A 22,329-nucleotide genomic window follows, 5' to 3' on the forward strand; every position below is an offset into this window, starting at 1 on the left:
CTCATATCGCCATTCCTAGTTGTCCCTTTTCTGCCCCCTGGACATCACCGCAGCAACTTTCTCGGTCGATTTTAGAAGGGTTTCTGCCCACTGTGAAGTCAAACCGGTGGGAGCCGTTCCTTTCTACGACGTGGATACCCTTCTCTTCCTCGGGCCTTTCCAACTTGGAAGCACACACCGCACGCCTGTTGCTCGGAGACCCGAGCTGGAGTTTGCCAGTCGCCAAGATGGTCGCTGACAGGCCGGACCCAAGTAGAGACCTATCATAGGCCAACGTCGCTTCCTAGCCCCGCCCATTTCATCCTTCCCGGCCGCCCAGCTCTTCGCGACGCATGCGCAGCGGGAGCGGGCCCGGGAGTTGGGGCGGGCAGTGTCTTCCGTGTGCCACGGTCGTCGCTTCAGCCTCGCTGTTCCTGCCAGTCTGTGGCTGCTTTGCCGGTGTTGGCCCCTCGAGGGGAAGGGAGTGGGCCGACAGAGCGTGCGTGCGCGGGGATCTCCGCAGTCCCAGCAGTTCCCCTCGCGCAGGAGTCAGAGCAGACGGGGGAGGCCCTCGACGGCGCCATGTCGGCGGGCGGCCAGTGCCCGGCGGGGGCCGGTGGGGGCCCGGGGGGCGCCTCCTGCGCCGTGGGGGTCTCCCCCGGCGGAGTATCCATGTTCCGATGGCTGGAGGTGCTGGAGAAGGAGTTCGACAAGGCATTCGTCGATGTGGACCTGCTCCTGGGAGAGATCGATCCGGACCAGGCGGACATCACTTATGAGGGGCGACAGAAGATGACCAGCCTGAGCTCTTGCTTTGCGCAGCTCTGCCACAAAGCCCAGACTGTGTCCCAAATCAACCACAAGCTAGAGGTGAGCTGCGAGCGCTGGCGGGGGCGGCATTCAAGCCCCGGCTGCCGGGCGGTGTCAGATCCCATTTACACGCACCAGTGAAAGGACCGCAGAAAACTGCCCACTGGAACACCTGGGCTTCGAATGTGATGGGAGAATGCGTGTGTATATGTGTGGAGGAAAGGAGGGCAGAAAGGTAGGGGAGAAGTAGGGGTGTAAACCGACGTGTGGATGTCCTGGGGTTCTGTCGTCCACCCATCTAATCTAGTACCTCAATGAGCAGGAAACGAGAACTAATTATAACAGCTTCCCCTGTACATTTTACATTAACAGCCTAGGGCTTAAGCCCCAAGACTGATGTAAGAACACCTCAGCCCACCTTTTGACATTTGAGGTTTGCAGCTAAACTTTCACATTGATGAGCCCAGGTTTGTATGTTACCAAACAGATACAGTTCTAATTATTTTTATTTTAATTATACCTGATCAGCATCAGTGGTCACACACAGACATACTATTCCCTGCATGCATGAATCTTTTAGGGGGAATTTGATCAAAGCTCTTAGGAAAATTTAGAGGATAAATACGATAGTATTACTTTTCTCGGTTTACATCCCCAGTTGGTCCTTAAATTACAGGCAGCTACCTCCAGAGCTCCCTGCAGTCATTCAAATTACTTCTAGCATTGAGGTTTATATGGTTGTATTTTACTGTATTTCCCAAAGTCAGCATCTAGTTTTGAGAGGGGGTGAACAATGATCTTTTGCTTAAGTGTCTAATGTGGGGGCTGAGTATGGATGGAAGTGGTGGTGGTTCAAAAAAAAAAAAAAAAAAAGCCTGTCACATTATTCAGAGAACTAAATTAGGGCATTATTACAATATTTATAAATCATGGCAGGTTAACTTTACATAAAGACTGTTTTCTAATTAGGCAATTTAAATAAGAGGATGGGTCTTTCATTTTAAATTAGGTAAAAATGGGGTAGTCAGTGATGTGTTTTGAACATTAGCTTTCCTAAGAAATCATTATTGCTATCAGTTATAATAATTAAGAGTGCCCATTGGATCCAAAGTAATATGAATATCATATATGCATTCTCTCTTTGGGTAGTGGTCAGCATTCTTTTTCCTGTCAGTCATTTTTAAAAATTGGCATAATTAATCTTTGATTAGCATTTATTTGCATAGCGAAGATTTTCTGGCTCTTCTCCACTGAAAGGACTGTTAATTTCTTGCATCCTTTTTGAAATGATTGGAATGAAAGTACTGATGATGAAGGTAATCACTTATTCTAGGTAAACGAAAATATCTCAATTTCTTGTTTAGTTGTAATTTCTAGTAGATAGTTTTTCAGGTAGTGAAATTGCATTTTAGGGTTTTTAGAACTAGTACTTTAGCTTTAAATAACAAAGCAAGAGTAACCTTTACTATATGAGAACTTTCATATCATTTACAAGGATCTACAGAAGATAAACAGCTTTTAAAAAATGAAACAGTATCTATTTTTTAAATGACTTAAGGAAACTTTGAACACTGATATTTTGATGTGAGATTTAAAATTAATTTTGGAGAAAGGCTCATTCTGTGAGTAGGAGGTGGTGCTTAATTTTTTTCATCTTTAAACATTTTGGATGAGTATTCAAAGGTATAATAAGTTAATGCTGGTTCTTTTTTTTTTCCCCAGAAATTATAATTACATCTGTTGACTCCATGTCCTGGCTTAGAATATGGCATTATTTCTCAAAAAAAGAAATGCTGGCATATCACAATATGAGCTTGTTTTTTCAACGTACTTGAAACCCTTGATTTAAAGGGCTTAGCAAATAGGGACTTAACTTGATTTGTTGTTATGTTTGTTTATTTTCCAGTTACAGTTGACTTATCTGCCTGTGGTGTTTATCTTTCCAAACTTAGCAGTTTATACAGCTTTCATGGAATCATTTGTGTATTGCTAAGGAGAGAGGTTCATTGTCACAGTACTTTTCAGAATAGATCTGCTGCTGTAACCATCTGCAGAATTTCAGGAATTGCTGCATATAGTGTTATCAGTCTTCTGAGGTCTTGAGACGTAGAAGAGATTCCCACAGCTTCTTGCCCTATTTTATTTCGTAGTAAGCAGTTGAATTAGTTCTACTGATTTAAGTATGTGGGCGTTAAGACAGCATTTGAGGCTGCTTATGGTTTGCTATAATAAATATGTGCCAAAATTCAGTAATTTTATAAAGTAATGCCTTAGACATATTACTGTAATATTTTTCTATAATCAAAGCACAGATCCAGTCATTGTGGGTGTTTTTTAATATGTTTAAATTGGTCTTGAGTATCCTTCCAAATTGCTCCTTCTACTGCCCTTTCATTGTGCCTGTATAAATAATGGGCTTCATATTAACCTAGTAGTAGGGAAACAATTTTCCTGCAAAAAAAAAAAAAATATATATATATATATATATATATGTGTGTGTGTGTGTTACAATTCAAAGTTAAGTAAAAATGACATCCTTGTGACTGCTTCTTGCCATCAGTTAATATTTGGACAAAAGGGTAGGAGAAGGGGAAGGCAGAGAATATCAGGATATTTTGAGGTGTTGCCATTTCTGATTACTCACATCTTTCTTATACTTCCCCCCCGCTTGAGAATTCCTGCTATGGTGAGCCAGTTGGTGACGGCTGTGCTGGAATCACAGGTACTGATTGAGATTGTAGTAGTAGTCATTGTAGTAGTAGCAGTAGTTGGTGTATTAGAGTAAAACAAAGGTTGAGAACGAGTACTTCAGTAAAACTCCCCTCTCTGCCTTGAAATATAGTTTTCTATCTGCTCACCCCTTCTTTAAAATAATAGCAAAAGAATACATATCCTATGGGATCTTCTTTCCGTCAGCAATTGCTAAATCAGTATCTCTTTTTTAAAGTGATAATAGTATTCACAACCGTCAGTGGAGAAACTTTTAACTTTGGTCTAGAGCCATGCTGATAAACTGATGATGTACTGTCCTTGTACTGCTTTAAATCTGTCTTGCTTTTAAACAGGCAGTGAAGCTATTTTGCAACATTGAACTTGGAAGTTTAATATCGATCTAGTATGTATTTATTAAGTACCAATCGTGTGCCAGGTGCTATATTAAGCTGTGGGAATACAATGGAGAGCAAAAGACATAGTTATTGCTGTTGTGGGCTTGTATATTTTGGGGGAAATAATAACATAAATGTAAAACTGCAAGCTTGATGTGTGCTATGAAGGAAAGATACACAGAGAGCCTATTCTGAAGGGTCAAGAAGGAAGGCTTGCCTTAGAAAGTGACCATTGAGCTAAGACATAAAGGATGAACAGTAATTAATTAGGCTACAGGAAATAGGAATATCATTCAATTTCCCAGTAGAGGGAAGAACGTAGTGTATTTGAAGAACTGAAAAGTTTGCCATTGAGAGTAAAAGAAGTGGGATGCAAATTAATTACAACAGGTTGGTAGGGGTCATATCTACATGGTTTTATAGGCCATGCAGTTGATTTGGGGCTTTATCATAACAATGGGAAGCCATTGAAGTATTTTAAACTAGATAGTAACCTCACATTTAGATACTAGCCTCTAAATAGGTTGTTCAGAGTGGCTCACTCTGGTGGTAGTATGGAGAAGATTTGGGAATGAGGGAGTCAGTTAGGATGCTCTGATCATGATCTGATAATGTGTTAATAGTCTGGAGTAGGATAATGGAGATGGAAGAAAGTGTTGAGAACAAGAAAGACTTGAGAGGTTAAAATCAATAAAATCCAGCAAGGGTTTTGAATGTAGGGATGCGAGAATTCATGATGACTCCTAGGTGTCAGTCTAGTGCTGGCTGGATAGATAGATGGGAAGTGAGATATTAATAATGATAATGATAACCTATTGATCTATGTATCCTAAGTCTTTTGCAGGTATTGATTCATTTAATTCTTACAACAATCATATGAAATAGGTTCATTATTGTTATTCATATTTTGCAGGGATAAAATAAGAGGCTCCACAAGCCAGAACTGGGGAAATCAATCTCTCTACAAACAGACATTTAAGTCTTGTGAGGAAAGGAAGAGAAAGTGAGTGCCAGGTAGATGGCTGGAAATGGGGGAGTGTAGGGTTGAAGGGAAGTATTGTTTTCATTTATTTTTAAATGAAAAAATAAATTTGGACATATTTGTAAACCAGTGAGAAATTGGTTTGTTGAGGGAAAACTTGAACGTTTAAGAGAAAGAGGATAATTGACATTAGTAAGATTTCTGAGTGAAGATGAGATCCAGAGTAGAGGCAGAGAGACTGGCCTTCTTTTGAAAGAAGGACAGCTGTTTTACTTAGAGGGAAGGGAGAGAATATGAGAACAGATGGTGGGAGGTTGAGGGATTTTTGTGGAATGGCTTCATTTTTCTCTGTGAAATAGGAGCCAAGATGGAATGCTGAATGTAGGTGAGAATAAGAGCTTCAGGAGGGTGGAAAAGGTTTTTATGCAGTAGCTACAGAAGCATGATAGAGCCAGTTGGCCAGAGAAATCAGAAGACTCCCAGGCACTGTTGAGGACATATTTATATTTAGTTATCATAAATTCATGGTACAACCAGTCTGCCCTGTTCTGTAACTTTGTCTAGCAATACTTAGCTGTTTAGGTATAAGTACATTAATGAGACTAATAATTGGGTTCACCCAGTGCTATATAGCAGGAGGAGTTTGCTATATAGAATGTTATTGAAATGAAAATGGTAATGCAGATGAAGAAAAGAAGATAAATTGAAGATTAAGGAAGTAGATAGGACAAGTTTGATAATTACTTAAATGTAAAGGGTGAGGGAGAAGAGTTAAGGATGATACCAGGTTTCTGTTTGGGAAATATATTGGTTGATACCTGTGGTGAGTTGAATATCCCCCCAAAATTCCTGTATACCTGGAACCTCTGAAAGTGACCTTATTTGGAAAAAGAGTCTTTGCAGATGTAATTAAGGTAAGGATCTAGATGAGATCGTATGAGATTAGGGTGAGCCCTAAATCCAATTAGAGTGTCCTTATAAGAGACAGAAAAGGAGCCACAGAGAAGACGGCTATGTAGCAGAGATGTGTCTCCAAGCCAAGGAACATTGAGGATTGCCAACACCCAGCAGAAGCTAGAAGAGAGGCCTGGAACGGTTTCTCCCTCAGAGCCTTCAGAAGGAACCAAACCTGCCATCGCTTTTATTTTTTTGGACTTCTGGCTTCCTGAACTGTGAGAGAATAAATTTCTATTGTTTTAAGCCACCTAATTTATGGTAGTGTGTTATGGCAGCCCCAGGAAACTAATACAGTACCATTCTCTGAGGCCAGGAGTCCAGGGGGAGGAGCAGGTCTGGTGGGAACGATAATGAGTTCAGTTTATGACACCGTGCAGAGTTAAGGTCCTTATCCTTTTTTTTGCAGATTCCTATCATCGTCTCCTAATTGCTTCTTTTTTTTTTTTAATCATCATCTTATTGAGATATATTCACATACCACGCAGTCATACAAAACAAATCGTACTTTCGATTGTTTACAGTACCATTACATAGTTGTACATTCATCACCTAAATCAATCCCTGACACCTTCATTAGCACACACACAAGAATAACAAGAATAATAATTAGAGTGAAAAAGAGCAATTGAAGTAAAAAAGAACACTGGGTACCTTTGTCTGTTTGTTTCCTTCCCCTATTTTTCTACTCATCCATCCATAAACTAGACAAAGTGGAGTGTGGTCCTTATGGCTTTCCCAATCCCATTGTCACCCCTCATAAGCTACATTTTTATACAACTGTCTTCGAGATTCATGGGTTCTGGGTTGTAGTTTGATAGTTTCAGGTGTCCACCACCAGCTACCCCAATTCTTTAAAACCTAAAAAGGGTTGTCTAAAGTATGCGTAAGAGTGCCCACCAGAGTGAACTCTCGGCTCGTTTTGGAATCTCTCTGCCACTGAAGCTTATTTCATTTCCTTTCACATCCCCCTTTTGGTCAAGAAGATGTTCTCCGTCCCACGATGCCGGGTCTACATTCTTCCCCGGGAGTCATATTCTACGTTGCCAAGGAGATTCACTCCCCTGGGTGTCTGATCCCATGTAGGGGGGAGGGCAGTGATTTCACCTTTCAAGTTGGCTTAGCCAGAGAGAGAGGGCCACATCTGAGCAACAAAGAGGCATTCAGGAGGAGACTCTTAGGCACAAATATAGGGAGGCCTAGCCTCTCCTTTGCAGCAACCGTCTTCCCAAGGGTAAAACTTATGGTAGAGGGCTCAACCCATCAAACCACCAGTCCTCTATGTCTGTGGTCATCTTAGCAACCATGGAGGTGGGGTAGGCGAATACCCCTGCATTCTCCAAAGGCTCCTCAAGGGGGCACTACATCTTTTTTTTTTTCCTTGTTTTTCTTTCTTTTTTTTTTTTTTTAACTTTCCCTTCTTTTTTAAATCAACTGTATGAAAAAAAAAGTTAAAAAGAAAACGAACATACAATAAAAGAACATTTCAAAGAGACCATAACAAGGGAGTAAGAAAAAGACAACTAACCTAACTGCTTAACTTCCAACATGTTCCTACTTTACCCCAAGAAAGTTACATAATATAGCAACATTTCTGTGAACTTGTTCCTACTATATCCATCAGAAATTAACAGACCATAGTCATTTCTGGGCATCCCCAGAACGTTAAATAGCTTATCTGTTCTTCTTGGATTATTGTTCCCCCTTCCTTAATTGCTCTCTACTGCTAGTTCCCCTACATTCTACATTATAAACCATTTGTTTTACATTTTTCAAAGTTCACATTAGTGGTAGCATATAATATTTCTCTTTTTGTGCCTGGCTTATTTCGCTCAGCATTATGTCTTCAAGGTTCATCCATGTTGTCATATGTTTCACCAGATCGTTCCTTCTTACTGCCGCGTAGTATTCCATCGTGTGTATATACCACATTTTATTTATCCACTCATCTGTTGAAGGACATTTGGGTTGTTTCCATCTCTTGGCAATTGTGAATAATGCTGCCATGAACATTGGCGTGCAGATATCTGTTCGTGTCACTGCCTTCCGATCTTCCGGGTATACACCGAGAAGTGCAATCGCTGGATCGAATGGTAGCTCTATATCTAGTTTTCTAAGGAACTGCCAGACTGACTTCCACAGTGGCTGAACCATTATACAGTCCCACCAACAATGAATAAGAGTTCCAATTTCTCCACATCCCCTCCAGCATTTGTAGTTTCCTGTTTGTTTAATGGCAGCCATTCTAACCGGTGTTAGATGGTATCTCATTGTGGTCTTAATTTGCATCTCTCTGATAGCTAGTGAAGCTGAACATTTTTTCATGTGTTTCTTGGCCATTTGTATTTCCTCTTCAGAGAACTGTCTTTTCATATTTTTTGCCCATTTTATAATTGTGCCGACTGTACTATTGTCATTGAGTTGTAGGATTTCTTTGTATATGCAAGATATCAGTCTTTTGTCAGATACATGGTTTCCAAAAATTTTTTCCCATTGAGTTGGCTGCCTCTTTACCTTTTTGAGAAATTCCTTTGAGGTGCAGAAACTTCTAAGCTTGAGGAGTTCCCATTTATCTATTTTCTCTTTTGTTGTTTGTGCTTTGAGTGTAAAGTCTAGGAAGTGGCCTCCTAATACAAGGTCTTGAAGATGTTTTCCTACATTATCTTCTAGGAGTTTTATGGTACTTTCTTTTATATTGAGATCTTTGGTCCATTTTGAGTTAATTTTTGTGTAGGGGGTGAAGTAGGGGTCCTCTTTCATTCTTTTGGATATGGATATCCAACTCTCCCAGCCCCATTTGTTGAAAAGACCATTATGGCTCAGTTCGGTGACTTTGGGGGCCTTATCAAAGATCAGTTGGCCATAGATCTGAGGGTCTATCTCTGAATTCTCAATTCAATTCCATTGATCTATATGTCTATCTTTGTGCCAGTACCATGCTGTTTTGGCAACTGTGGCTTTATAATAAGCTTCAAAGTCAGGGAGTGTAAGTCCTCCCACTTCGTTTTTCTTTTTTAGAGTGTCTTTAGCAATTCGAGGCATCTTCCCTTTCCAAATAAATTTGATAACTAGCTTTTCCAAGTCTGCAAAGTAGGTTGTTGGAATTCTGATTGGGATTGCATTGAATCTGTAGATGAGCTTGGGTAGAATTGACATCTTAATGACATTTAGCCTTCCTATCCATGAACATGGAATATTTTTCCATCTTTTAAGGTCCCCTTCTATTTCTTTTAGTAGAGTTATGTAGTTTTCCTTGTATAGGTCTTTTACATCTTTGGTTAAGTTTATTCCTAGGTACTTGATTTTTTTTAGTTGCTATTGAAAATGGTATCTTTTTCTTGAGTGTCTCTTCAGTTTGTTCATTTCTAGCATATAGAAACATTACTGACTTATGTGCATTAATCTTGTATCCCGCTACTTTGCTAAATTTGTTTATTAGCTCTAGTAGCTGTATCGTCGATTTCTCAGGGTTTTCTAGATATAAGATCATATCATCTGCAAACAATGACAGTTTTACTTCTTCTTTTCCAATTTGGATGCCTTTTATTTCTTTGTCTTGCCGGATAGCCGTGGCTAGCACTTCCAGCATAATGTTGAATAACAGTGGTGACAGCGGGCATCTTTCTCTTGTTCATGATCTTAGAGCGAAGGCTTTCAGTCTCTCACCATTGAGTACTATGCTGGCTGTGGGTTTTTCATATATGCTCTTTATCATGTTGAGGAAGTTTCCTTCAATTCCTACCTTTTGAAGTGTTTTTATCAAAAACGGATGTTGGATTTTGTCAAATGCTTTTTCAGCATCTATTGAGATGATCAATTGATTTTTCCCTTTTGACTTCTTAATGTGTTGTAATACATTGATTGATTTTCTTATGTTGAACCATCCTTGCATGCCTGGAATGAACCCCACTTGGTTATGGTGTATGATTTTTTTAATGTGTCTTTGGATTCGATTTGCAAGTATTTTGTTGAGGATTTTTGCATCTATATTCATTAGGGAGATTGGCCAGTAGTTTTCCTTTTTTGTAGCATCTTTGCCTGGTTTTGGTATTAGATTGATGTTAGCTTCATAAAATGAGTTAGGTAGTGTTCCGTTTTCTTCAATGTTTTGAAAGAGTTTGAGTAAGATTGGTGTCAGTTCTTTCTGGAAAGTTTGGTAGAATTCCCCTGTGAAGCCATCTGGCCCTGGGCATTTATTTGTGGGAAGATTTTTGATGACTGATTGGATCTCTTTGCTTGTGATGGGTTGGTTGAGGTCTTCTATTTCTTCTCTGGTCAGTCTAGGTTGTTGATATGTTTCCAGGAAATTGTCCATTTCCTCTACATTATCCACTTTGTTGCCATACAGTTGTTCATAATATCCTCTTATAATTTTTTTAATTTCTTCAGGATCTGCAGTTATGTCACCTTTTTCATTCATTATTTTGTTTATATGGGTCTTCTCTCTTTTTGATTTTGTCAGTCTAGCTAGGGGCTTGTCAATCTTGTTGATCTTCTCAAAGAACCAACTTTTGGTGATATTTATCCTCTCTATTGTTTTTTTGTTCTCTATGTCATTTATTTCTGCTTTAATCCTTGTTATTTCTTTTCTTCTACTTGGTTTAGGATTGGTTTGCTGTTCATTTTCTAGCTTCTTTAATTGATCCATTAGTTCTTTGATTTTGGCTCTTTCTTCCTTTTTAATATATGCGTTTAGTGCTATAAATTTCCCCCTTAGCACTGCTTTTGCTGCATCCCATAGGTTTTGGTATGTTGTGTTCTCATTTTCATTCGTCTCTATATATTTAGCAATTTCTCTTGCTATTTCTTCTTTAACCCACTGATTGTTTAGGAGTGTGTTGTTTAACCTCCAGGTATTTGTGAATTTTCTAAGTCTCTGATGGTTATTGACTTCTAATTGTATTCCATTGTGGTCAGAGAATGTGCTTTGAATAATTTCAATCTTTTTAAATTTATTGAGGCTCGTTTTATGTCCCAGCATATGATCTATTCTGGAGAAAGTTCCGTGAGCACTAGAAAAGTATGTGTATCCTGGTGATTTGGGATGTAATGTCCTGTATATGTCTGTTAAATCTAATTCATTTATCAGATTGTTTAGGTTTTCAATTTCCTTATTGGTCTTCTGTCTGGTTGATCTATCTATAGGAGAGAGTGATGTGTTGAAGTCTCCCACAATTATTGTGGAAACATCAATTGCTTCCTTTAGTTTTTCCAGTGTTTCTCTCATGTATTTTGTGGCACCTTGATTGGGTGCATAGACATTTACGATTGTTATTTCTTCTTGCTGAATTGCCCCTTTTATTAGTATGTAGTGGCCTTCTTTGTCTCTCAAAACATCCCTGCATTTGAAGTCTATTTTATCTGAGATTAATATTGCTACACCTGCTTTCTTTTGGCTGTGGCTTGCATGAAATATTTTTTTCCATCCTTTCACTTTCAGTTTCTTTGTGTCCCTGTGTCTAAGATGAGTCTCTTGTATGCAACATATTGATGGTTCATTTTTTTTGATCCATTCTGCGAATCTATATCTTTTAATAGGGGAGTTTAATCCATTTACATTCAACGTTAAAACCGTGAAGGCATTTCTTGAATCGGCCATCGTATCCTTTGGTTTATGTTTGCCATATTTTTCCCTCTCTCTATTAATATCCTTTATTGTACCCATACCGAATCTCTTTAGTACTGAACCTTTCTCGAAGTCTCTCTGTCCTGTCTTTGTTTCTCTGTCTGTAGGGCTCCCTTTAGTATCTCCAGTAGGGCAGGTCTCTTGTTAGCAAATTTTCTCAGCATTTCTTTGTCTGTGAAAAATTTAAGCTCTCCCTCAAATTTGAAGGAGACCTTTGCTGGATAAAGTATTCTTGGCTGGAAATTCCTCTCACTCAGAATTTTAAATATATCGTGCCACTGCCTTCTTGCCTCCATGGTGGCTGCTGAGTAGTCACTACTTAGTCTTATGCTGTTTCCTTTGTATGTGGTCAATTGCTTTTCTCTTGCTGCTTTCAGAACTTGCGCCTTCTCTTCTATGTTTGACAGTGTGATCAGTATATGTCTCGGAGTGGGTTTTTTTGGATTTATTCTATTTGGAGTTCGCTGAGCATTTATGATTTGTGTATTTATGTTGTTTAGAAGATTTGGGAAGTTTTCCCCAACAATTTCTTTGAATACTCTTCCTAGACCTTTACCCTTTTCTTCCCCTTCTGGGACACCAATGAGTCTTATATTCGGACGTTTCATATTATCTATCATATCCCTGAGGTCCATTTCGATTTTTTCAATTTTTTTTCCCCATTCTTTCTTTTATGCTTTCATTTTCCATTCTGTCATCTTCCAGGTCACTGATTCGTTGTTCAACTTCCTCTAGTCTTGTACTATGAGTGTCCAGAATCTTTTTAATTTGGTCAACAGTTTCTTTAATTTCCATAAGATCATCCATTTTTTTATTTAGTCTTGCAATGTCTTCTTTATGCTCTTCTAGGGTCTTCTTGATTTCCTTCATATCCCGTATTATGGTCTCATTGTTCATCTTTAGTTCTTTGAGTAGCTGCTCTAGGGGCTGTGTCTCTTCTGGTCTTTTGATTTGGGTGCTTGGGCTTGGGTTATCCATATCGTCTGGTTTTTTCATATGCTTTATAATTTTCTGTTGTTTTTGGCCTCGTGGCATTTGCTGAACTTGATAGGGTTCTTTTAGGGTTTGTAGACCTATTGAAGTCCTTATCTCTAATTTATCAGATCTACAGCTTCGTGGAGTACACTTTGTCTAACTAACCAGCAGGTGGCGTCCACGAGCCACCTGTTCTCCACAAGCCAGTTCTCCCCTGCTTAGCCTTTTTGGTGAGTGGGGGAGTGAGTCTTGTGGGGCCCAATTGGTGTACCAAGCTTGCGTGTGTAGTTGGTGTTGCCTGCCCTGTATGTGGGGCGTGTTTCTGGGCAGTCGGGGAGGGGGTGTGTACCTAACAATCAAATCTCCCTGATGATCCTAGAGTTTTAAAGCTGCTGCAATAGTCTAATCCTTCAGTTCAGTCCTGCCACAGTTTGTCTCTGCCACTGACCCACAAGTCTTTGGTATTGGCGTATGGCTCCTGAGACTTGCAAGTGGGCCCCTCTTCCAGGCTGTGCACCCCGGGTCCTCTGTTGAGGGGTGACTGTGCTATGTCACAGGTGAGTGCCGTCCCCCCAGGGCAGTTCTGGGCTGCTGGGCTGTGTAGGGAGGCTCCCAGTCTGCTGAAATGATGGCTGAATGGGGCTTTGTTAATTCACACTGCTTCACCTTCCCAGCTCTGGGACATTCAGCTGAGATTGCAGGGAAGGCTAATGTCCACGCCCAGTTTTGTGGTGTGTGCCTGTTATTTGAAGCACTTCCGTCACACTGGGTTGTCTGGGGCAGCTCTGGGCTATGGGGCTGGCGATGGGCAGGAGTGTTTCCTGTCCACCAGGATGGTGGCTGTGAGCGGACACCCCCCTTTTCTTGGGAAGTTGTGTTGTTTATAGTGAATTTTCTCAGCCACTGGATTATTGCCTTTTGTCTCAGAGCTCTCTTAGTTCTGCTCTTGACTTGACGTGCCCAAATTGCAATTTTTTGAAGCTTTCTGTATTGGGCTTCTTAGAGTAATTGTTTTAGAAAAAGAAAAAAGGATTTTAAAAAAAAAAAAAAAAAAAAAAAAAGGTCCCTCCTCAGAGATCTAATGGGTTATTGAAATGCTAATAGACAAAGCAACCAGGGCCATTAAGGAAAGGTCCACAGGGCAGAGAGATCAGCTTTGCTTCGGGATTTGCATATGCGCCTCAAGGCCTGAGCTCCACCCTTCCCCTTTCTGTGTTCACCAGAACTCCAAAAATCCTCTGCTTTTATTTTGGAGTTTTTCGTGTTGTTTTTTTTCTATGCCTGTCTCCTCTTTGCTGGGCTGGCTGCTCTCAGAGTCTCTGGTGTCTGGTCTCAGTCTATCTATGGTTGGAGTTTGAATCAGTTGAATGAGTTTCCGATAAGAGCAGCCACTGCAGTTCTCCCTTCTCCTTCCCGGAGCTGACAGCCCCTCCTCCCCTGGGACTGAGCCTGGCAGGGAGGGGCGCGGGTCCCCTGGCCGCAAAAACTTACAGATTTCGCTGATCTCAGCAGTTCCACGTTTTCATGAGTGTTGTATGAAGTATGCCCAAAGACAGATTGCTCTGTGGTGTCCAGTCCACGCAGTTCCTGGCTTTCTACCTACTTTCCTGGAGGAGTAACTAAAACATACAGCTCACCAGTCTGCCATCTTGCCCCGCCTCTCCTAATTGCTTCTTATCTTACCTCCCTCCAAACTAGGCTTTTGTTGCCAAAATCATTCCAAAATTGATTCATCTTAATGACTCATGTCGAAAATGGCAAATCTGATTCTGTCACTGTTCTGTACATCCCTCTTACCTATTGGTTAAAATTCATATTCTTTAGCATGGTGATGAGTGATCAGCCTACCTGTCTTACCTTATTGCCTGTCACCCCTTCTTAGCTGCTTTTGCTCAGTAAAACTGTTCTATTTGCAGTTCTCTAAATAGGCTTGGCTCTTACATGGTCTCTCTACTTTGGAATAGGCTTTTGCGTCTAATGCCTTCTCTGTCCCCTTTGTGCTATCAAACACCCACTCATCTTTCAAGATTCAACTTACATCAACCTTCTCTGTGATGACTTCCCTCACTCTACTCCTCTCTTTATCCCCCTCAGACAGAGGCTGTCTTAACACCTTGCACAGTTAGAGATGTTACTTGTTACATTGTACTGTACATAGTGGTTGCCACAACTCTCTACTTCTAGATTGTAAGCCCTTTGAGGGTTAAAACTTTGTCTTAGATCAAATTCTCAGAACTGTCCAATGCTTTGGGAAAGCCGACGTAAGGAGGTAGTGTTATCTCTTTGTGAACCCATTTTTGGTTTCTAGAAGTTTTTCCAACCCCCCTTCTCAGTTGAGTGTTAAATAATTCCTTTGAATATAGTTATCAGGTCAGCTTATATGTAAATTTCAGAATTGTGTTTGACCCCTTTTTAAAATTGGAAATTTGGAACCTAAACATTAAACACCAGTCATTCAGACCTACTTACATCCCTATCACCTGCCACAGGTTTTTTTTTTTTTTTAAAGTATATTTATTTGAATGAGAGTCATGATACACTATTAAGTGAAAGGAGCAGTTATAAAATATGATCCCATTTGTGTGTGTGCATGTGTGTGAATGTGCATGCGTGCCTCTCTGGTCATCTACACATAAGTGTGGTATTCGGTTTTGCAGCCTCAGGGCTGTCACCCTTGCTCTTCCCTCTGTTCCCTCTGCCTGGAATACTCTTCCCCCAGATCTCCAGACTGCCACAGGTTTTTGTATATCAACCTTTCCCTTTCTCCGTTAGCTATACTAGCAGATCTCCATTCAACACTTAGGGAAACTTCTTTCTGACTACTCCCTCTCACCTCTTTAATTCTTTTATCACAGATGCCTCTATAATAGTGCTTGCCATATTCTGCATATCATAATTGGAAATGTATTTTTATCTCTGCCTTCTCTACTGTACTGTTAACTTAAGGGCAGAATCTATGTCTTAGTCATCTTTTTGTTCTCAGATCCTGGTATATGGTGTATACTCAATAGATTTATTAGAATGAATGTATAATTTGAAACATCCCTGGTGTTCTGCCACGAATCTTCAAAGATGGTGAACAATTGTTGTATAATGAAAGCCTCATGAAAGCTGGGATGATGTCTTTCTTGTTGACTCTGTATCCATAATGTCCAACACATGCCCACCATGCATAACTGAATCTGCAGGTTCATTTATTCCCCTGGTATGTAATTCACAAAGATTTGATTTCTGAGTTAATATTTCATGGCATTCCATTTAAAGAAAATTTGAAACTGTGATTTAAAAATACCTTTTAAACATCATTGTTAAAGAGTTTTGGGTATGGATTTAATGTACTGGTAACATTCCTAAAACACTGGGTAGGTAGATTTTTCTCCCTACCCCACCTCCGGTTTGATCATAGAGCTTCTGAGTTCTTTGACATTAAAACATTTTGTGTTGAGAACTCCATTTTGAGGTTTACTTTAACTTTCAGATATATGTCTCAGATTTACTTGTCTCTCTTTCAAACCCCCAGCCCTAGTTCAAATACCATTGTGTCTCGTATTACACACAGCTGCCTTTTTTAAAACATAGATTTGCTCATGTCATTCTGCTTAAAATTCCTCAATTGCACTTTGAATAAAATTCAGACTTCTTATTATGGCCCACAAAGTTCTGCATGACCTGACCCCTGGAGTCTCTCCAGTGACATGTTACCATTCTTTCCCCTTACTCTATATGATCCAGCCACATTGTCCTCTTTTAAGAAGTACTAGGACAGTGGTTCTCAAACTTTTTGGTCTCAGGAACCCTTTTAAATTATTGAGGACCCTAATGAGCTTTTTTAAATGGATTATATATATATATATATATATATATATATAAATGTTTACTGTATTAGAAATGAACACTGAGAAAAATTTTAAATATTTATTGCATCATTTAAAAATAGTAACAAACTCATTGCATGTGTGCCATTTTTAATGTATTATGTCCCTCCAAATGCCATTAGCTTTGATGTAATCTTGTGTGGTCAGACTATCAGTGTTAATTAGATTGTAATTCTTTGAGGGCTTCCATGGAGATGTGCCCCACCCAACTGTGGGTGATGACTCTTGATTGAATAATTTCCATGGAGGTGTTGGCCCGCCCATTGGGTGGGTCTGAATTAAATTGCTGGAGCACTATATAAGATCAGACAGAAGGAGCAAGCTGTACAGCCAAGAGGGACACTTTGAAGAAAGCACAGGAGCTGCAGATGAGGACAGTTTGAAGATGGCTGTTGAAAGCAGACTTTTGCTCTGGAGAAGCTAAGAGAGGACAAATACCCCAAGTGCAACTAAGAGTTACATTTTTGAGGAACTGCAGCCTAGAGAGGAACATTCTGGGAGAAAGCCACTTTGAAACCAAAACTTTGGAGCAGACGCCAGCCAGTGCCTTCCCAGCTAACAGAGGTTTTCCGGACACCATTGGCCATCCTCCGGTGAAGGTACCCAATTGCTAACGTGTTACCTTGGACACTTTATGACTGTAACTGTGTAACCAAATGAGCCCCCTTTTATAAAAGCCAATCCTTCTCTGGTGTTTTGCATTCCAGCAGCATTAGCAAGCTAGAACAGATTTTGGTACTGGAAGTGGGGTGCTGGTGCTGCTGTGTTTGCAAATACCAAACGTTGGAATAGCTTTTTAAATTGATAAGGGGAAGGTTCTGGAAGAATTGTGAGGAGCTTGATAGAAAAGGCCTAAACTGCTTTGAAGAGACTGTTAGTGGAAATATGGACTCTAAAGGTACTTCTTACGAGGCCTTGAACAGAAATGATGAATGTGTTGTTGCGAACTGGAAGAAAGGCAATCCTTGTTTTAAAGTGGCAGAGAATTTGGCAAAATTGAGCCCTGGTGTCGGATGGAAGGAAGAATTTGAAAGCGACCACCTGGAATACTTAGCTGAGGAGATCTCCAGACTACATGTGGAGGATATACCCTGGCTTCTCCTTGCAGCTTATAGTAAAATGCAAACGGAGAGAGAGAAACTTAGAACTGAACTCTTGGGTTCAAAGAAACCAGAAGCTAATGACTTGGAAAATTACAGGCTTCCGGGGGGTGGAATCTCAGAAGCTACAGCCCAACATGAGGATGTAACCAAACATGGAACCCAGACACCATTTCAGTATAAGCCAAGATTGGAAAAGGAGTTAAGCAGAAAGGATTTGTGGGCTTTGACCCCTGTATGCTTCATGCAAAGCCAACAGAATTTTTGTGAGATCTTTATAGACAGAGCTGTTGCCAGTCTGGACTGGAGGAGACAGACAAGGAACAAATTGAAGGAAAAATTTCTTCAAAGACAGAGCCACGGAGACTGAGGTCTGGAGTCAAGAGGTTTCGAGCTGGGAGAGGAGAGCAGCCCACACACATGGAAACAGTGAGTTTGCCCTGGATGTTGAGGGCGGGCCTTCTGCCTCGATGCTCAGGAAATGTTCTGCCACCCCAAGCCCCAAAGAGGTGGAGCACATTCCCAGGGAATTGGGGAGAGCCTGGCTGCCACCACACTGTACTGAAGGGGTTGAGCGTGTGCCCTGGAGATGGAAGGGAATCCAGGTGCTGCCCCAATGTTTGATGGTGGGGCTGAAAAGGTGGTTTCCCCAATATGTGGATATGTTGGAGCACTCACCCAAGCATTTGGAAAGGAAAGAGCTGCCGAAAAGCCTCTTAGGATGGGTTAGACTCCCGCCCTCTCAAGCTCCAAGGATGCAACGTTGTTCTGTAAATGACTCCCAGACTTTGAAATCTAATGGAGTTTGTCCTGCGGGTTTTAGGAACCGTTTTGGTCCTGTTAACCCTGTTTTCCTTACTGTTTCTCCTTATGGCAATGGGAATGTTTACCCTATGAATGTCCCTCCTTTGTATATTGGAAACATATAACTTGTTCTAAGTTCACAGATCCACAGCTAAAGGAGAATTATGCCTTAGGACCGACCATGCCTATAATTGATTTTGATGGGATCTTGTATTTTAACTATTGTTACTGAAATGATTTAAGTTTCTGTGATGTTGCGGGATGAGTATATTTTGTATATGGAAAGATAATGTCATTTTGGGGTCCATGGGGTGGAATGTGCCAGTTTGAATGTATTATGTCCCCCAAATGCCATTATCTTTGATGTAATCTTGTGTGGGCAGACTATCAGTGTTAATTAGATTGTAATTCTTTGAGGGTTTCCATGGAGTTGCTCCCCACCCAGCTGTGGGTGATGACTCTGATTGGATAATTTCCATGGAGGTGTTGGCCCGCCCATTGGGTGGGACTGAATTAAATTACTGGAGCACTATATAAGATCAGATAGAAGGAGGAAGCTGTACAGCCAAGAGGGACACTTTGAAGAAAGCACAGGAGCTGTAGATGAGGACAGTTTGAAGATAGCTGTTGAAAGCAGACTTTTGCTCTGGAGAAGCTAAGAGAGGACAAATACCCCAAGTGCAACTAAGAGTTACATTTTTGAGGAACTGCAGCCTAGAGAGGAACATCCTGGGAGAAAGCCATTTTGAAACCAAAACTTTGGAGCAGACGCCAGCCACATGCCTTCCCAGCTAACAGAGGTTTTCCGGACAGCATTGGCCATCCTCCAGTGAAGGTACCCAATTGCTGACGTGTTACCTTGGACACTTTATGGCCTTAACACTGTAACTGTGTAACCAAATAAACCCCCTTTTATAAAAGCCAATCCATCTCTGGTGTTTTGCATTCCAGCAGCATTAGCAAACTAGAACAGCATGTTAACGTAAATAACATTTTTTAATGGAAAAAAAAAAACAAACAAACATCCCAAACAAAAAAATTGTTGTGAGAAGAATAGCATTGTTTTATATGTTTTCAAATCTCTTTAATTTCTGGGTTAGTAAAAGACAGCTGGGTTCTCACATCTGCTTCTGCATTCAGTCTGTTCAGATGTGAGGTATTGCTTCAGTTAAAGTATATAGGGAAAATCTGGCCTTGTAGGTATATCTAGTTGTGGATGTTCTTTGATAATAAAAGTTGACGATTATATATACCTGGCCTTGCAGGTATATATAGTTGTGGATATTCTTTGATAGTAAAAGTTGACAAGTGGTTGTTTCTTACAGGTTAGTTGCAATGTGGAGTCTGAAACTATACAAATTAACTTTTTGGACACTGGTGCATTAAAATATATTGGATTATCTAGCCCTTTGAATGGATCTTTTACTCAGGCATGATTTTGTAACATCATGCGTTGGTCATTTTGAAAATACTGGTTCATGGATTTGGTGGATTAAATTTTATACCCCAGTTCGGGGATGTTCTTGGTCTTGACCTGAATTCTGGTGGGTGTGGAACCAATGTGAATAATATCTCTTCAAGATGTTACTTCAGTTAAGGTGTGGTCCAACTGTATTAGGTTGGATTTTAATCCGGATTGCTACAGTCCTTTGTAAGCTGAGTGAAAAATTAGAGAGAGAGAGAAGCCATGGGGAGCAGCCAGAAACTGGGGGTCAGTGGAGCTTGAGAAGAAGGAGAAGACATCATCATGTGCATTGCCATGTGACAGAAAAGTCAAGGAACCACAAAAATCAAGGGAGAAAGCAAGCCTTCTAGCCTCTGAAACCGCAAGCCAATCATTTCCCATTATTAAGCCAACACATTGTATGGTATTTATTTTAGCAGTTGGGAAATTAAAACAGTGGGGTTATGCAGAGTATCCAAATGGTGACACCTTTCATTATCCAGCATCAAAACATCACATTTGTTAATATTGCCAGTTTCATCAGAAAACTTTTAAGTTTTAGGAAGCTGTCAAGCTCATGGGGATGCAGTCAAGGTGTCTAAAATTCTAATTTCTACTTGAAAGCTCAAATTTTTATCATTGGCAACAAATCCTGTTAGTTGTTTTTCTTGAATAACAGGTTCACTTTGTTTTCAAGCACATTTGCCACATACCTTTATCTGAATAGTCAGTTTGCCCTTTCAAATTAAAATGGTGTTCCATGGAAAAGAATGTTCAGCTTGCACCTCAAGATGTTGCATAAGTACAAGAGTTGAGATTTAAAAAAATTAATGATGTTTACTGCTTCATCAAGGACATTGTTAAATGAACCATCTTTTTCTTTAAAAATTATGAGTGCATAGCAGTGAAGAATACAGTGACTACTAGTATAGTTTGGTGCCGTTGCACTGACTTGTACTAAGATGCCAGCTGTTTTACTCACCATTGCATTTGTACCCAAAATGCAAATGTCAACACAGTGAAAAAGGCAAATAATGTTTGATTATTACTATGAAAATAGTATTGACCTTGCAGATTCCCTGAAAAGGTCCTGTAGACTTTGAGAATTGCTGCTCTAATAATAACTGAAACTTTTCTCAAGATGATAGCCAAACACTCCTTCCCTCCCCACTCCCACAAATTCTCTTCTTTTTGTTTCTTTCATATAGCTTATTACAGTTTGCATTATATACTTTACTGTCTTTGTAATGACCTTGGACAAAGTTACCTAACCTCTCTGTGTTTTAGTTTACTTACCTGTACGAAAAGTGTGTCTCAGAGGATTGTTATGAGGTTTAAAAATTAAAATATGATTATGTTTAAAACAGTGCCTGACACATAGCTAATGCTATTATTATAAATGTCAGTTATTTTCTTTATGGGCTGGTTCCTGCAACAGGCCACTGTAAGCTTTGCCAGGGCAGGATCACATTTGTTTTGTTCATCAGTGCATCCCCAGAACCTAGCACAGTGCTTGGCCTATAGTTGGTGCTCAGTACATATTTGTTGAATGAGTAAAAGTATGATAGTGTCGCAGGCTAAAAATAAAAATATGTTTGCTTGTCTAGACTGCAGAACAGTTTGGAGAGAAATAATGACAGATGTTAGTGGTTATTATGGTTGGGTAGAGAAAATTGTAATGATTAGGTGGTGTTTTTGCATGGAATTTTCATAAGCCAAATGAGCAGACTGTTTAAAGAGTATTATTTCCTATCTTGAGGGCTAGCAGTCATTTTCAAATTTGACCATTGAATATATTTTCTGTTTGGGCACAGTCTTGTGTTTTAGAATAGGGCTCATTGACTTTCCATGATCTTAAATATTGTGAGCAATGCTAACCACCTCAGGCACAGGGAGAAAGGGAAATAAAGGAAGATCCTTTGTAAAATGAGTGGGTAAAATTAAATGATCTCTCAGGCTTTCTTCACATATTTTGAAAGACTAGAAGAAAAGGAAGGTAATAGGTCAAAATGCTTTCATTACTTATATTTTCCCCTTAATTATGTCACGGAACAGGCCATGTGAAGGATGGTTTTGTCAGTCAGTTGTTTGGAATCCTTTATATAAGAATTTCTATGATACATGCTTTTGAAAGTATAGTTCCAGGATTAAAGACAGTCTCACCAGATAAAATGGTATTGCTTCTTTTAATGAAACATAAATTATATAATCTGTATGTGTCCTCCTATTAATAGGAAGCTCAGTATTAAATTTAATACTCAATAAACTATAATAGGTTAGTATTTTTTATAGTGATAGCCTACCATCTCTGTGTGATTTTTATTTCTTACATTTGTTTTACTGACCATATAAACTTAAAAAAAAGTCTTTTGGGAAGTATGTGGCTTTATATGATGAATTTTACATATTGGCATTAAATGGTATAATGGCTAGAGATTTAAATTCTGGTCTGTACTTTTCAATCTTAATTGCATTTTCAAACATAATGACCACACAGACATTCAAAAGCATAATTGTTTCTTTTTATTGCACACCTTTTGTATACAGACTTTATAAAGCAAAAGGTTTAGAAGCATTTATACTGGACATGAGACAGTACTGACATGTTTATCATCACTTTCTGTTCTTTGGTTCATTACAGTTAACTTGCTCTTCGGAGTCACTTATTTTCTT

The 22,329-nt window shown here is 39.8% G+C and overlaps 1 protein-coding gene across 4 annotated transcripts in view; it reads left to right on the plus strand.

The window, feature by feature from the left end:
• The first annotated feature begins 330 nt into the window (after positions 1–330).
• GOPC (golgi associated PDZ and coiled-coil motif containing) overlaps positions 331–22,329 on the plus strand; it is a 60,964-nt gene continuing 38,965 nt past the window's right edge. For 3 of the 4 annotated variants that reach the window (XR_005217925.1, XM_037843443.1, XM_037843445.1), the window contains exon 1: positions 372–849. Coding sequence is in view for 3 of the 4 variants with exons in the window: in XM_037843443.1 (XP_037699371.1) it covers positions 562–849 (288 nt within the window). In the remaining variant the exon portion in view is untranslated. Of the gene's footprint in view, positions 850–22,329 lie in introns of all 4 variants that reach the window. The other variant, XM_037843446.1, reaches the window with a different exon arrangement.

The sequence above is a fragment of the Choloepus didactylus genome, chromosome 7, assembly GCF_015220235.1.
Source record: "Choloepus didactylus isolate mChoDid1 chromosome 7, mChoDid1.pri, whole genome shotgun sequence".
NCBI classification, from domain to species: domain Eukaryota; kingdom Metazoa; phylum Chordata; class Mammalia; order Pilosa; family Megalonychidae; genus Choloepus; species Choloepus didactylus.